This window comes from Monodelphis domestica, chromosome 2 (genome assembly GCF_027887165.1).
Source record: "Monodelphis domestica isolate mMonDom1 chromosome 2, mMonDom1.pri, whole genome shotgun sequence".
Classification (NCBI taxonomy): Eukaryota; Metazoa; Chordata; class Mammalia; order Didelphimorphia; family Didelphidae; genus Monodelphis; species Monodelphis domestica.
In genome coordinates, this window is record NC_077228.1 from 233,875,402 (window position 1) to 233,892,666 (window position 17,265).

The 17,265-nt window shown below is 34.8% G+C and overlaps 1 protein-coding gene across 2 annotated transcripts in view; it reads right to left on the bottom strand.

The window, feature by feature from the left end:
• RPTOR (regulatory associated protein of MTOR complex 1) overlaps positions 1-17,265 on the bottom strand; it is a 569,750-nt gene that overhangs the window by 431,107 nt on the left and 121,378 nt on the right. For both annotated transcript variants that reach the window (XM_056817367.1, XM_056817369.1), the window contains exon 3: positions 5,813-5,895. In XM_056817367.1, coding sequence (XP_056673345.1) covers positions 5,813-5,895 — 83 coding nt within the window. The remainder of the gene's footprint in view (positions 1-5,812; positions 5,896-17,265) is intronic.

Below are 17,265 nucleotides of genomic sequence, written 5' to 3' on the forward strand. Positions count from 1 at the left end.
TAGGTATTATTATTATCCCCATTTTATAGATGTAATAAGTAGGGACTAAGTGACTTCTTCAGGGTCACACAGTAAGTGGCTGAGGTCATATTTGAACTCAGATCTTCCTGACTCCAGGTGTGGTACTTTTATTCATTGTGCCACCAAGCTATGCCCATTTATTTATCAATGTGAATATTTTATAGTATAGAGAAAAAAAATAAAACCTACATTTACTCTACTATCAATCTGACACATCCATTATGTAACATGAAGTAAAATAACAAAATTATCTGAGTCTGGCAGAAACCACATCAGCAGGCTGATAAGTTTAGCAATGAGAAAAAGGTTAGCTCTCTCACTTCACCTTGGCTTCTAGCAGAGCAAATAATGAATTTTAAGAGGAAAAGAACATAAATCTCAGTCCCTATAAACAATACCTATGGCTGAAATCCAAAAAAATAAAATCTTCAGGTCTTTATGCAAAAGCCACTGGTCTTCTTATCCACCCTACACTGAAAGTGACCGGGAGCTGCTTCATCTTCTTGGACAAAGCATAAATCAATTCTCAATTAGTAAATACTTAATAATGAAGAGGAACATTAACTAAGAGGGAATGGCCCAACAAGCAGATATCTTAAAAATTATTTCTATTGTGGCTCTGAATTGCAGCTTTGTTTTTGTGTAGTTATTTTAAGTGACTGACTTCTCTCCTAATTATATTTTGCTTAGTTTCCATCACCAACCCACAAAATGAGACCTAAGCAATAAAGTAGCAAGGATAACAACCTGGAACTTTAAATCTGCCAAGAATAATCCACAAAGTGTAAAATTCAAAAGTGGATAATCAAAAATTGACTATGTGCCCTATAATGTAATATGAGCATTATTTTGTAACCTTAAAGAGGGGTCAACTAGTAAATTGTCTGGAACCTTTCAGAACAACGAATCACACCACACTGATAGGAAGAGCTGTCAAAGCTCAGAAATCTTGTGCTCGATAGCCTCTATAAAAAAAAAATGAAAAGGATGAGATATCTGTTAAGCATTTCCCCAAAGTCCATTGCTAATAACAGAAGCACAAGACACATCAAAACCAGTAATTATTTGCCTCCTTCTTTACTTGAATACTTTGGCTATGATGATAATGGAATTTTCCCCACATTATACACAACTTCTAAATGTCAAAGTCCCTCAAAGTGTACTCATTTGGGAGAAATATCACACATGCTGACACCTTACTTTTGATCAATTTCCTTCATCTATTTTAGTATACTATAAATATTCCAATCTAAATCTATTTAAGTCACCAAGGAGAACTAAAATTAAACCCAAGTAAATGTGTCATGATTTTGGCTACATGATTTGGAACATACTTTTTTTGGGAGCTGGGTCGAGAAGGAGGGGAGGGGAGGAGTGAGGAAGATTTTCCCTCCACTAGCTCCAGCACCTAAATAACCTCCACACTGAACAGACAGAACTCCTAATTCATTAGGAAAATTCTTGAGAGAGATAAATTCTTAATTCTGTGCCCTAGTTTTGTAATCTCCTACTCCCATTTCTCAATAAAACTTTCATTTGAGACCTGCAATGAAATGAGTAAGTTTTATTTAACGGCAGTATTTTGCTGCTAAAACAACACTGGGCATGTTTTCCCCCCTTATTTCTTTTGCAGTATACAAATTTATATACCTACAAGGCAATAAAACAAATTCTAAAATTTAATCAGAAGTACTTCCAAGCAGTGGCAAACTGATAAATTATTTAGAAAGTAGTTCAATGAGGTCAGACAAGGAAATACATGCCAGATTCAGAGTCTGAGAACATTCAGAAAGGAATATAATGTACTTGGTTTATTTAATTTTCTCTATAAATCAAAATTACTCTATAATCAAAATATTAAAAAGCTTTAGTTTAGGCCTAAAAATCAAAAACGCAATATTAGATCCTTTGAACCTGTACAATAAATTCAAGATTCTTTATCTGGAGCTAGGATGTCCAGCATTGACTAGTTAGTTTTTCTGCTCATAATTTAAAGATGTTCTTTGAATTATAGTCAGTTCCTAATTCATTCCCACCTGCTACAAACTTGAAAGTAAGCAACAATTCCAACAACTAGACTAATCTTATCTCAGACTGATTCTTTGTGAATTTTTAAAATAAATAATAAATATATCATCATTTATTTTATTATAACATAAATGTTTTAATCTAATTTTATTTAAAAGCAAAGGGGGTCTAAAATTAAATTCAAGTGAATGTCATGATTTTGGCTTCTAGATTTGGAAAATAATGTGAGGGGAGGGGAAGGAGGTAGAAAAGGGCTTTTTTTTTTTCCCTACCAGCTCTAGCACCTAAATTACTTCCATACTGAACTTCTAATTCATTAAGAAAATTCTTGAGAGGAATAAATTCAGAAGGAAATTCAATAATGCCCCTATTGTTTTATTGCAGATGGCACATCAACTTCTCTTTATTACTGCAGAAAACTCAAGAGCTCTGTCGAGTGCAATAAAATGGTACGTGTTTAGTTTTGCAACGATTCCAAGAGCAGTGATTTACTGTTTAGAACTAGGTACCTTGCACACAAACATCTAAGCTTGGCAACTGCATCATGTTTAGTGCAAACTATACAAAGCAGCAGGAGGTATGACCACACACTGAGTACCTGCTGCTACCAGAAGCCGGTCCTTTCATTGTGCTTTACTGTATCTAAACTCAATTATTAAGCAGCAAAGATATATTTTCCTGTGCCATGAGGTGTTTGGCTATTAACATAGGGGAATTGCTAGTCTAACACAGCTTTAGTCATGAGACAGTCAGAAGAATCATAAAGCATTAATTATTGTCAACTTTTTTTTAATGAAAGACAACTACTATATTTTGAAGGAGAAACATTTTAAGTATTTTATAATATCTGAAAACAAATCTAATGATCATGAGTTTCCTGCAAAAAATGTAATATGTTCACTGATATAGTTTTCTAATGAAGGTAAAAAACTGTACTCTGTTGCATATGTACTTGTTCCTAAATTCAATACCAAGCTTTCCACAAAACAGACTTCAGACTGCTCATTATTAATTGACATTGTACATGCTACTTCTGTACTAATACTTTTTTTTCCCATTATTGTACTCTATACCCCAGAGTATAAAATGGGTTCTTGCACAAAGATAGTTTGGTTTGTTGGGTTTCTGTGTTCTGTTTTTTCTTTTGTTTTGTTTTTTTACCTAAGAACAATTTAATAACCTCCTGAAATCTCTACTGTCCATGTGAATATTTAATAGTTAATGTGTAGATTCATTATCCTAAAATATTCGTTTTTTTGTACATACTGTAAATTCTTACCATTATTTCAATATCTTTCTGTCTTCATGATCTCTAAAGTGTCACCAATTTAAAACTGTTTCTTTTATAAGAGCTTTCCTTGTTGCTATCGAACAAATTTACTCTCCAAATAGCATTCTAAGAAAGGATGCAATTTCTTGTTTAGATGGCTCTTCATCAACATAAACACACTTGTTTATTTACTCATCTGATTAAATTAATGTTAAATCTATAGCATTTTATCAACTTTTATCACCTCATGAAGAGCCTAAAGAATAAAAGAATTTTAAACAAAAATATAACAATTGATTGTATTTTCCTATAAAAATAGTAATTAAAATGTCATTAAAACAGTTGAAAATCATTCTATAAAGTACATAATCATATCTAAATTCATGGTTTAAAAAAATTTTTTGAAGGTTTTTTTCAGGGTAAACAACTATAGCATTGATGTTTACAGAAATTTTCCAAAATTACAAAATAAGATGCAAACGAATAAAATGTGCCTGATTGTTGAGGTACTTCTTTAAGTATAACTATAAATGTTAAACTACCCTCATGGGGGCAGCTAGCAGGCTCAGTGAATTGAGAGTTAAACCTAGAAATGGGTGGTCCTGCCTCATAGATACTTCCCAATTGTGTGACCCTGGACAAGACATAAATCCCCATTACCCATCCCTTACCACTCATCTGCCTTGGGACCAATACAGAGTACTGATTCTAAGATAGAAGGTAACAATTATAAAAAATAAAATAAAAACAAATAAACTGAAGTCTTCATTATTATCATTTTGCCTGTGTATAGACAAGACCAGTGATGTTTTTAGACTTAAAATGTTTGTCTAACCCCACTCTTCCTCATACACTTTTTAACCACACTTGAAATCATATTGTACCTTAAAAGTTCTCAAAGAAACCACACTCCATTGATGATAATAGATTTTCCTATTCCTAGAGAAATAATTCGTTAAAATTTTTCTTCTAGTCACTTCACTCTGTACACCCCCACATTGTTCACTCCAACTGTTAAAAGAATACCATAGTTTAGACAAATACATTAAACATGATCTTGGATTTTTATGAGACATATATGTTCAGACCAAACAATGAGTACTCAAAAGGGGCAGAAAACTGCTTTCAGAAAAGCTAAAATCCATTATTATTGACTTTAGCAAATGATACAAATGCAAAATACAAGAGATATGGGAACACATCCTAACCAAATGGTCTATATATTATCACCTTTGAGCAATAGCAGAAAAGACTTAAGAGCATTGTGCAGAGAAAAAAGGTCAAATCCCTGACAGCACTTTCCTTGGCAGTAAATAAAATACGAAGAGTATTTCCTAAAATGTAGGACATACTAACAAATTAATCAAAATCTGAAGCAGACAGATTTGTAAACTGTTCTGTAAACAGCTATTCCCCTAAAGAATCATAGGGCAAGAGAAAGCAGAGAACCTTCATCAGTGACATGCAGCAAATGTCACAAAAGTCATATACATATTGGTTGCTTAAATTGCTTTTTTTATAAATTCTCATTGGAAACAGTTATAATGCTAAGTGTGGTAAAAAAACAAACCACTAAAATTGGGCTCAGGAAAATGGGTTTCTGGTTGGATTTGCCCTTAACTTCTCTTGTAAACTGGAGTGAATCACTTCATTCCCCTGACCTGAACTTTCTCACTTTAAAATGAAAACTGCTAAGGTTCCTTCAAAAGAGCTAAGATGCTCTGATCATAAATATGTGAAGGTACTGCTAAATATAATAGTACATCCATAAAGCCTAAAGCTTTGAAATTTTCCATCAAATCTTTAAACCAGCTAATGAGAAAGATTAGATGAGGGGGACAGGCTTCTAGTTTCTTGCAAAGAATTTAAGATCCTAAAGATAACATGAGAGAAGTATCATATTTCCTAACATTGATCTAAAAGAACACAAATACCATAAACCATAGAAAATATGGTAATTAATAAATGAACTCCTCAAAAAAAATTTTCCCTTTGAACCAAAGAGAAAGGTGTAAACTATACATCAGACATTTCTTACCTCCCCCCAAAAATTGTTTGGAAAAAAAATAACGCAAATGATAAGAGTAATTTAGTTGCCTGAGACTACAGAAAATATCAAAAAGTGCCTTCCCTATGGAAAGATGCAACAATAATTTAGGGGAAACACAGACCACTAAAGAAAAGCTTCTCTATGGAAAATCTTAAGAGTTTAGTAGGAAAATGTATCAGTGTAATGAGTAACATAACCTGGTCAAAAACAAGTTAAACAACCAGGATGGTTGTGATTATTAAGACATAAGAAAAGAGCCCAGTGAAAATCTAGTTTTAACATTAATAACTATAAGTGACCACATCTTTGTAACAGTTGTAAAAGAGGTCCAAAATAATAAATTATTATCTGTTTAGTAAATATAAATCTAATTTAGATTAAACGTATTAGGCTATTAAAATCCAAATACTGAGAAAATGAAAGAACAAAAAAACAAAGCTTACCCTTGGCTGCCAATTTTCATATTGCTTTTGTAAATTTGCACCAATGGTTTCCAAAGCTTTTTGAGGACCCATTGACAGAGGATCTAAGAAAAAAAGGGGGGGAAAGAAGTCACTACATGTTTATGACCTCATCTAATAAACCATCCTCAAGGGTACCTTTTCAATTACATAATTCATTTCTAACTATATTTGCACTAGCATAGCACAAGTTTCGATCATAATTGACCAAATTTTTAGAAATACTAACTAGTCTAAAATAAGTGAAAATATCCAAAATATACACACAAACACAGACATTAAAAATTTGTTACATCTAGAGAGAGAGAGAGAGAAGGGTGGGCGGGGGGGGGGAAGGAGGGAAGAAGGCAGGGAGGGGGAGAGGAGAGAGAGAGAGAAAGAGAGTGAAAGAGAATGATATGTGAGGAGAGGTGAAGGAGAAAATGGAGAAAGGAAAAAAATGTCAGTTATATTGTCTTGCAGATTTATATATTTCTTCCTTAAAAGGAAATGGCATATATGTGTACACAAATATTACTTGATTCCTTTGAAAATGGCTTTAAGATAAAAAAAAAACTCAAATAGTGATGTTGATATGCAGAATTTCATTAAATGTCATGATAACAAATAAGTGTATTTCTTACACTTGAAGATTTACTCAGATATAAAACAAAATTGGCCATTCCATTTTTTCTTTAAAAAGAAAAAGAAAAAGAATGAAAGTGTGCCATTTAGGCATTCTCATCTTTTTTTTTTCTTTCTGAATGAACCAAGAATTATTTTATCAGGTAAAAAAATAGAAAGAAAAGATTATTGTCTAGTATTTTTCGAAACCTCTATTGACATATAAAATATTTATCTAAAAACCCCTTGACATCATTCCCCACTTTTTCCGCCAGGTCCTGACAGTGGTCCTTCTCCAATCATTCTATATCTCCTCCCACCTTTCATCATTAGACTGTAAATTCAGACAACTGTAGTCTGAGTGTCTACTAATTCCTTCCTTTTGATACCCGACACCCCTTTAAATTTGCTGGGAAGGGACCTTCTATGCAAACTCAGAGGCACAATAACTTGCTCCCCAGATGGTTCCTTATCATTGAAAGTACCGGAGGAATCTTTAAATTTACTCAGTGTAATTCTCTCAGAGTCAGAAGGGGAAAGAGCATCCCACTTTTGTAATACCTGCAGATATACAAGAGTCTCTTCGGACTAAATCTTCTTGTAGGCTTACTTAAGTCGGCTGTTCCTGTGCAGATAAAAAGTAAATCTAGCCCACCTTCTTCCATTCCTCAGTATCCCCTCTCAAAAGTGGCAGTTGAAGGTATTACCCCAGGAATAAACTCATCAATTGACCAGGGAATAATAATCCCTTGTAAATCTGAATACAACATGCCCATCCTGCCCATTTAAAAGAAACAAAAAGGGGGCCCAATGGCAAGCACCTCTACAGATTCGTACAGGATCTGAGGGCTGTGAGCAACCATGTTATAAAGAAACGCTCCATACTTTCTAACATACATATAATTATTTCTTCTATTCTTAGCATAGCTACATACTTTACAGTAGTAGACTTGTGCTCAACCTTCTTTTCAATACCCATACATGAGAACTCCAGGCATATCTTTGCTTTCACCTGGAAGGGCTCTAAAATATGTGGAGTAGCCTCCCACAAGGGTTCGTGGAAAGCCCAAGTTTATTTGCACAAATTTTGAGCCAAGACACAGATAATATAACATTTCAAAATAACAAATTAATCAAATATGTAGATGATCTACTCTTGGCTTCAACTGATGCAGAAGCATGTCAGGAAGATAGTAAAAACCTTGTTTTGGAATTGCACAAAATTGCAAAAAAAATTGCACAAAAGAGGACATAAGATCTTGAAGGATAAAAGTTCAGTGGTGTCTCCCTAAAGTAGAATATTTGCGATTCATCCTGACTGAGAATGCCTGCTCTATTTCTCCAAAACGAATTGAAAATATTCAAAATTTAAGTGCTCCTACAACTAAGAAACAGTTGAAAGCAATATTAGGAGCAACAGAATTTTGTAGACAATTGATTCATTGCTTTGGGAAAATTACTAAACCCCTTATAGCACTAACAAGGGATTTGGACCCTGAACAGCTCAAATTAGAGCCTGAACACTTGTCAGCTCTATCAGATCTTAAAAAGGCTATCGTGTCTGCCCCCGCTCTAGGCATTCCAAATTACAACAAGCCATTTACTTTGTACATGAGCAAAGAGGGGTAGCTTCAGTTGTTTTAACTCAGAGTTTGGGGCCTTATCAGTACCCAATTGCTTATTATTCTGCCCAACTGGACCCAGTAGCATCAGGAGCACCACCTGGCTTAGAGGAGTAGCTGCTACAGCTTTACTAGTGACAAAAACTGTTGAGCTAGTATTAGGATGCCCATTAACAGTTATGTGTCCACATGAGGTAGAAGCACTACTACTAAGGCATAGAACACAGGCATTCTTGAATCAGCGAATTACAAGGTATGAAATAACCTTGTTAAACAGCGAAAAAATTATGTTAAAACATTTTACAACCCTTAACCCTGCCGCCTTGCTTCCAGATTTACAAACTTCAGGAGAACTTTTACACAACTGTGAAACCCTAGCATCCATGGAAGAAACGCCTCAAGATAATCTCTTGGACACTCCCTTAGACAATCCAGATCTGGTCTTATTTACTGATGGTTCCTCTTTTATGAGGGATGGCATATGTTACATTAGAGCTGCTGTAGTCACAGAATTGCCACTGGGTGGTCAGCTTCACTACCATCTAACATTAGCGCTCAAGGGGCAGAACTCATAGCTCTAAAACAAGCTTATATAATTGCCAAGGATAAAAAGGCAACAATTTATACAGATTCTAGATATGCTTTTGGCTTTCGTCACTCAGTTGGGATGCCATGGCTCCAGAGAGGAATTTTAACCTCAGCTGGAAAATCTATAGCTAATGCAGAAATTATTAATGAAGTTCTTTCTGCTCTCCAGCTGCCTGAAGCCCTAGCTGTAGTTCATTGCTCTGCCCATACAGGTGGCACTGGCCTTGTCTCTAGGGGAAATGATCGAGCAGATGCCGCTGCAAAGCTAGCAGCCATAGAAGGGCCTGAATTAATTTTAACATTAACAACCACTGATAACTTAAATTTATCATTTTCCTATAATGAAAAGAAAATGGAAAAATGGAAGCAAAAATTCAAAGTAACACAGATTAATGGAGTATGGGTGTCATCTGAAGGAAAACACCTACTCCCTAGAAGTTGCTATCCCCAAATTTGTCAATCTTTTTATAAAAATGGTCACTTTGGCACCCAGTGAATCATGGATTTGTTAAGAGAGTATGGATAGCCCCTGGGATAACCACTATAGACTCTAAAGTATGTACAGCCTGCCCTACCTACAAAGCATATAACCAACATGCCTTTTTCTTTGGTGGGCGTCCTCTGGCGTACATACCTTTTGAGCACCGACAGATAGATTTCATAACAATGTCAAAGGCTGGACATTATAAATTTTGTCTAGTCATAGTAGATCAACTGACCAGAAGGCTGGAAGCATTTCCTGCGACCCAAGTCACAGCAGCTTTTGTTGCTAAGGTGCTTTTAAAAGAAATTATTCCTCGCTTTGGCCTGCCAGCACATATTGATTCAGATAGAGGAAGTAATTTTTCTGATTCTGTCCTAAATCAGCTATATTCTTCCTTGGGGATAACTCCCAAATTCCATGTTCTATATCATTCCCAGAGCTCAGGCCAAGTTGAAAGGATGAACAAAGAACTTAATTTGCAAATTGTGCACTGAGACCCATTTAAAATGGCCTGACATTCTCCCTCTGGTCCTATTTTATCTTAGAAGCAGGCCTAGAGGAGACTTATACATCTCACTATTTGAGACACTTTTTGGACATCCACCTATACAGGCTAGGCCTTTCTCCTCTGCATATACATCACTATTAGGGGGAGATGCTACTATCGCTTCCTATATACAGGAATTACAGTGCAAACTATGTGAACTCCATGAATTCGGAGCTGCAGTACAAGCCAGACCACTAGACTTTTCTCATCATGACCTGAACCCAGGAGACAAGTGCATATTAAGAATTTCCAGCATACTGGAGCAACTCAGCCTTCCTGGGAAGAGTCATTCCAAATATTCTTAACTACTCCAAAATCTATAAAGATTGGAGAGAAGGACTCTTGGATTCATTGCTCACATGTAAAGAGAGCATCTTCTGTTGAGACTGATTGACTGCATCCTATCACATGCACTGGAGATAATAATACATAGACAAGTGGATACTGTTTTCAGGAACACAGTGAATTCCTGATTTTCCCCCCTTATTTTTATTATTGCTTTTCTTTTATTTTGATTAGAATATTTGATTTTTTCCCTTTTTTCTCATTTTTATACTAAAAGTACATACAATTAATATTATTTTTTCTGCAGTAATATTAGTTATATATATATATATATTACATAGATATAGATATATATATATATTTGCTATAATATCAATGCATACCCAAAAGCTTTAAACTGTGGGAACCTTCCATTTATTGATAAAATGTTATGGGACTGTGATTAAAGTTTGTCTGATTCTAGGAAATGGGATAAAAAACAAGGAGCACAGACTTAACCAGAATAGTGCCAAAAAGAACACACTTGGAAAAATTAGTGTGAGACTCGAGGTTGTACCGCTTGACATAAGTTAAGTCGTAGGACTTCCTTGTATCTACACTCTTTGTGAAGTACTCAGACAAATACCAAAGTTTGACTATCATCCTGACTCCCTATATCCCTGAGAATGACAAAAAAATCAGACCAGGGAATGACACTTCCCTATCAAAAATAAAATTCTAGGTTTTTTTTTCTTTCTTATATTATGGAAACTTCCTGTTGTCTTGGTTCCAAATGGGTAAGTGAAATATTTCTGCATTCTGTCCTACAGACTTGTGGAATAGAAATAACTTTAAATTGGACCTATATAAGGGCCTGTTAGAAATTTATTAAACTCAAATAAGGACCTATTTTGAATTTTGTTTCTTTTTTTTCCCATTTTTTTCCTTTCTTTATGTTTTTGGTTGTTTTTCTCTTTTTTTGATAATTAACTCATACAACCCCATAACTCAACATTGCATTCTGAGCTGAACTGGATGTTTTTTAACACCCACTTCAGGGGGGGATTTTATTTTAATAAAAATCCAAGATTTTGAAATTTTGTTTGAGAAAAGATCTTCAAGGAAGAAGCTTGCTAAGTCCTAAATCCAGAGAATGAACTGTTGCAGAAAGATGTCAGAAAACCTACACTACATCAAGAAGATCAAGAATGAACTTTGGATGTGGTTGATTGAACGGAAGTTTAATTGAACATGTACGTACACTTTTATGCCAAAGGGGACTGCCCCTAATTTGGCTTTTTTGTCAATGTGCCTAGCAAAACATTGGTTTTGCTTTCTCTCTTTTCTATTCTTCCCTAACTATTGTAATTTCATAGCTGGTATGTTTACAAGACCCATCAGAGAGACTAGTCTTCCTCAGGTCTCAGGGGGGTTGTGAATTTTAAAACTACTCCACCCTACTCAGACCATACTTTAGAAGACTTGATTTAGCTATCTCCAGATTGTAACAATGAAGACACTCTCTTTAACAGAATCAGGAATGTCTTGTAGTGCTTTACACTACTCCACTCTACTTAGACATACTTTAGGGGAAGATAAAGTTGTAATCTCCTAACTGAACAATGAAGCTACTTAGTTCTCTCCTTATAGTGAAGCTAGAACTTTAAGTTAAGTCTATTTTTAGATCTTAATACAAAAAGATGTTAAGTAACTATAAAGGTTAAATTAATCACAAAAAGGTCAAGTAACTAACAAAAGGTGAACTTAACAAAGAAGTGTGAAGTAGCTCAAAAGATATAAACTAAACAAAGAAGGTGAGTACTAAAAGCATGGGCAGTCCTGGAGAAAGCCTTGGATGTGATTGGTAGATGTGAAAATTTAGAGGTGGAGACACAAGGATGAAAGGTCATATTTCGGATTTTTTGGTCTCTCAAAAACTCTTTCCCTGGAACGTTGGATCTGGCTGATCACTTCCTGTGAGCAGCCTGGGCACCAGTTCGATCTTGGAACTCAGCCTGGAGGAGCTCACTCAGACAGCTTCCTTTACATCATCTCATGGTGAGTGATAAGACTGACTTCCTTTTCCCTTGGGCTCAGGGAGGCCCCTTTGGCCAAGGCCTTTAACTCCTGCCTGGCTCAGCCTGAGCTGGAGCAGTTTAAATTAACTCGTTTTCCTCTCCTCTCTTCTCTTTAAGTTCCTTCCCTTTATATTAATTAAATTACCATAAATTTCCAGACTGACGTGGGAATTTCATTTGGCAACCATTTAAATCTAGATTTAAAGTCACAACTCTAAATTCATCTTTACACTTACTGCCATCAAATATAACTTAAATGTCTTCCATCTTTAAAAAAAAAATCTTCCATAAGATTCTATTATTACCTCAAACTATCATTATATATCACTTCCTTTGTCAGTAAAATTCCTATTTTTTTAATAAGACTGTTAAAATCCACTGCCTTAACTTCTCTTAATTCTCAACCCTTTGCAATTCAGTCTCCAATTTCATCATATCTGACATAGTTCTCTTAATAGTTAAATATGATCTCTTAATTGCCTAATTTGATGGACTTTTCTCAGATCTTTTTTTTTTTTTACCAACAGATATTGCATCATGTGATAATAATGACTACTTTTTCCTCTTAGATACTCTCTTCTCTCTAGGTTTCTCTAATGCTCTCTCTGATTTTTCTATTAGCATCATGACCCCTAATTTTTTAGTATTTCCCAAGGCTTTGTCCTGGGACTTTTCTCTTTTCTCTCTGCACTTTCAGCTTCCACAAGTTCAATTATCAACTATGCTACTGACTCAAAGATGTCAGTCAATAAATATATATTATACATTTATTATTTGCCAGATTCTGTGGTAAATATTATAATTTTGCTAAGATCTATATCTCCAGTTCTAGTTCCTCAAACCTATATCAAAAAATGACATTTCAAAATGAATGTCCTGAAGAAATCTCAAACTCAGTGTTGTTAACCGAACATTGTCTCTTTTCCTTTCGCCTTCCACAACTCTTCCAAATTTCCATATTCCTGGGGAAAGAAAAACCATTCTTCCAAACTTCCAGGTTTGCCACTTTGGCGCTAATCCTAACTCCTCACTCTCCATTATCTAAATATCCAATAAATTGGTAAATCTTGCTGTGCCTACCTCCAAATCTGAGACTTTTCCCTATACTCACAGAGCTATCAATTTGTTTCAATTTTATCTCTTGCTTAGTTATTAAAACTGCTTCAAAACTCCCCCTACTCTAGCCCATCTTCCAAAGAGATCTTACTTAAAGGAAGATCTGACAATGACACTCCCCTATTCAATAAATTATAGTGACTCTTGCATCTAGTACCAAATATAAACTCCTCTGCTTAGTTTTTGAAGTCCTTCAGAAACTGGTCCCAACCTCCTCCCCCTCTCACACTGCAATCCAGGCTAAACTTGCCTTTTCTCTGTTCTTCATAGACAAGACTCCATTTCCCCTCTCCACAATTTTGTATTGAAGGCCATTCTCCATGTCTAGAAAGCCCTCCCTCCTTGCTTCCATGTGCAAGGAATACCTATTTTCCTTTCAAGATACAGTTCACTTGTCCTTCCAATTGCTTTATGCTCTTTTCCTACACTATCTTGTCATTAAACATATTATATTTATTCGTATTACTCATATATATTTATATCTCTACTTGCCTCACCTGTTAAGATGTAAGCTTCTTGAGAATAAAGTATTTCATCCATTGTATCTGTATCCCCAGCACCTCACAGTGTCTGTACACAGTAGGTGCTGTACTTATTGATGTTAACTGATATATAGATATGATGTGTAATTGAATAAATGAGACTTTTTCAAGAAAATGTATCAGAATTTGTATATCTAAATGATTGTTTTTCTTTAAAGTCCTTATATTAGGAGGTCTAGTGATGCTATTAAATAAGCAATTATTGAACATTTTGGGGAGTTTCTCTCAATTAATTTACTGAGATAAAGAGTATGATAAGTATTATGATGCTCATTCTACAGATGAAGAAACTGAGACTCAATTTTTTAAATTTTCCTATAATTACACAAATTTAAGTGTTGAAGGTAACATTCCAACCCAAGTTATTTAGCAATCATTTACCTTAAGACCTCTCTCTAGGCTCTACATCCCCAAATCTTTCAATTAGTGTTTATATGAGAGGGTCTAAGATACTTAAATGCCAGGCTAAGGATGCTTTCCCCATTTCCCACCAGCTACATTGCTTTTGGACTCCTTTGGCCCTCTCTGTCAGGCCTACCTTCTCCAGGAAACTCATAACTGAGAAATCTTATTATGCTACAAGACTTGAATCTGGGAGCAGCTGGGTAGCTCAGTGGATTGAGAGCCAGATCTAGAGACAGGAGGTCCTAGGTTCAAATCTGGCCTCAGACACTTCCCAGGTATGTGACCCTGGGCAAGTCACTTAACCCCCATTGCCTAACCCATAACACTCTTCTTCCCTGGAACCAATGTACAGTATTGATTCCAAGACAGAAGGTAAGGGTTTATAATAAAAAAATTAAAATAAAAAAAAAGACTTGAAGCTGCCTGATATTCACATCTCATTAACATCCTCTGGCCAAGGACTCCAGAGTCACTGTTTAAAGTCTTCTCCTCCTCATTTCCCACCATCTACAATGCTTTAGAGATATCATGCTATTTCTGCTACTTTCCACCTACCTTTCCAGCTTCCTTTTGTGTGTGTTGTTTTCGCAATTAGGTTCTAAGTTCTTTGACTAGCTTTGGTTTGATTTGTATTCCCAGAGCATAGCACAGTGCCTGGCACATATCAGGCACTTAATAAATGTTTACTGGCTGAATGACTGACTAAAAAGTTAATATTTTATAGAATGGAGAGAAAAAAGAAGAGTCAATTGAATTTATAAGTGTTGACCAGAGATGATAACTTGAACTAAGGTGGTATCAATATGAGTGAAGAAATGGACAGCTGAAAGAAAGTGTATATAAGTGGAAACAATGGGTTGTAGAAGAAACTTCTATCAAGTAATGAGTATTTTTTAAGACCTCTAATATGCCAGCCATTGTGCTAAACAGTGGGGATACAAAGAAAGGCTGCACAAGATTAGTGTTGACATACCTGACAACTCTAAAATCCTATGATTGTGTGATCTACTTATCATCCTGATCAGTTTCTTCTGGCCATGTGACAATTTGTCAATGTCAAGCCTAAAATGGGGCAGCCAAAACTACCATTTAAGATCATGTAATATATTTATCTTTTATCTGGTACTTGTATTGAGCTTATCATCCACTGACAGCCCTAAATATTTATTTTGAGCTCAGTAATCCAAACATATAACAGTAGTATCAATTTGCCCACATCACTTCATCATGTCCACAAGGATAGTAGGAAAGGCACTTTTAAATACTTTCCTGATAATATACTAGGTTCATAGCATTCCTATAACTTACCAGTGAAGTAGTCTTATCATAAAGAAATAATTGATAGGAGGATATATATCTCACCAAGATACTAGGGAATAATGTTTATATATAATTATTTCTATATCTTCAAAATAAATGTCCCTCAACTTAATAGTAAATAACAAAAAATAATGATGGTGGTGGTAATGGCGGTGGTGGTGGTGGTGGTGGTGGTAGTGACCACAGTGATGAGACAGCAGATGATAATATGAAATTAATCTGAATAATTTGGTATAGATGTAGCCAGAAGAGGATTCTAAATAGGCTAACTGTTCACAAATTATCTCTAATACCAGAAGATACTAAATGGCAAAATACAGATAATTGCCAGCACTGGCTTTAAATTCAGCACTCTTTTCACTACACCAGACCCTCTAATGGCCAACATCTTATGGAGGGAAAGAGCAGGGGGAGTTAGAAATATTAGATTTTCCCTATTCTAAAATGGTTAAATTTATTAAAATCTACAACTCAAGAAATTCAAAAGCATTCTTTTTTTTCTTCAACAGAAAAAAAAATGTATTGGTAAGGCTGACATTGCTTAGACAAATTATTAGCTCCAAAAAAATCCTTTCAAAGCCTCAAAAAAATGTTAATGACTAAAATAAAGCTTTCTGTTATATAATGAACCAGTTGAGGCCATTAAGACTCAGAAAGATATGAGATGGGACTGGATTTGGAAAGATAAGAATAAAAGTTCATTAAAATATATGAACATTATATGAGCAATCCAATTTTAAAACACATCAATCAATGAATTTGCTATCTTTCTAAAATGAAGTTGATGCTCTCAATAATATCATCTCTAACAACTCTGAAGCACTATGGCTTTGCAAAATGATTCTTATATCTGTTTTTTATTTGATCTTTTCAATAATCCTGTAAGGTAAGTAGTAAATGTATTATTATTCTCATTTTATTTAAGGAAGATGAGGTTTAGAGGCAGGTGACTTCCTCAATATATATAACTATAACTAGTAAATATCTAATGCAGTATTTGAAGTCAGGTCTCACTTAACTCAAGTCTCTTCCATAGTGGTGAGAGATTTTCATGACACCTTATTTATCCAGTCATAGAATTCATACTTAAGTGTTGAAAAGGACTTCTTGGTCACCTAGAATCACTCCTACAACATACCCAACAAGAATGTGGTTGAAGATTTCTGGTGAGAAGTAATACAATATCTTCTAAAACAACCTACTCCTGTTTTGAGAACTGTAATTGTTAAGGAGTTTTTGCTTACCAGAAAGAGAAGGAGCATGGCTGTACCAAACACCTTACAATAACCTTTGGTACAAGGAGAAATAAGAACCATGTAGTGAAAATCTTTGAGAGGAAAAAAAGAATATTCATAAAATCAGAGGGGTGGTCAATGGAGTCAAATGCTTCAGAAGGATGAAGTCAGAAAAATGGTCATCAGATTTAGCAATTAAGTTTTAGTTGAGTGAGGAAGAGGTTTTGGAAAGATGAGAGGAGGTGGAGTGGAAGCAATAAACATAGCTTTTTTAAAGGTATTGAATAAATGTTGGTTTTATCACATCACATACTATATTGTAAACATTATGACTAAGAAACAAAATCCATTAATTAGCGAGAATGTAAATAAATGTAAGGCATTTCAATTTTGGTCAAGTTTTATTAGTTCAAAGATATCAAAGTTATTAGTTCATAGATATCAAAGGACAAGAAAGAGCTAAAGATTTTTAAATTTTGTTTATAAATACTGAATTAGTTAAACTTTTATATGCTCTTCACCTCCAACCAAATAAATAACTCTGTCAAGAATCACTTGGAAAAAAAATTTTTTTTTTAATTTTAAAGGGAAGGTACTGTATTAAGTATATTACAAATACTACCTCATTTGA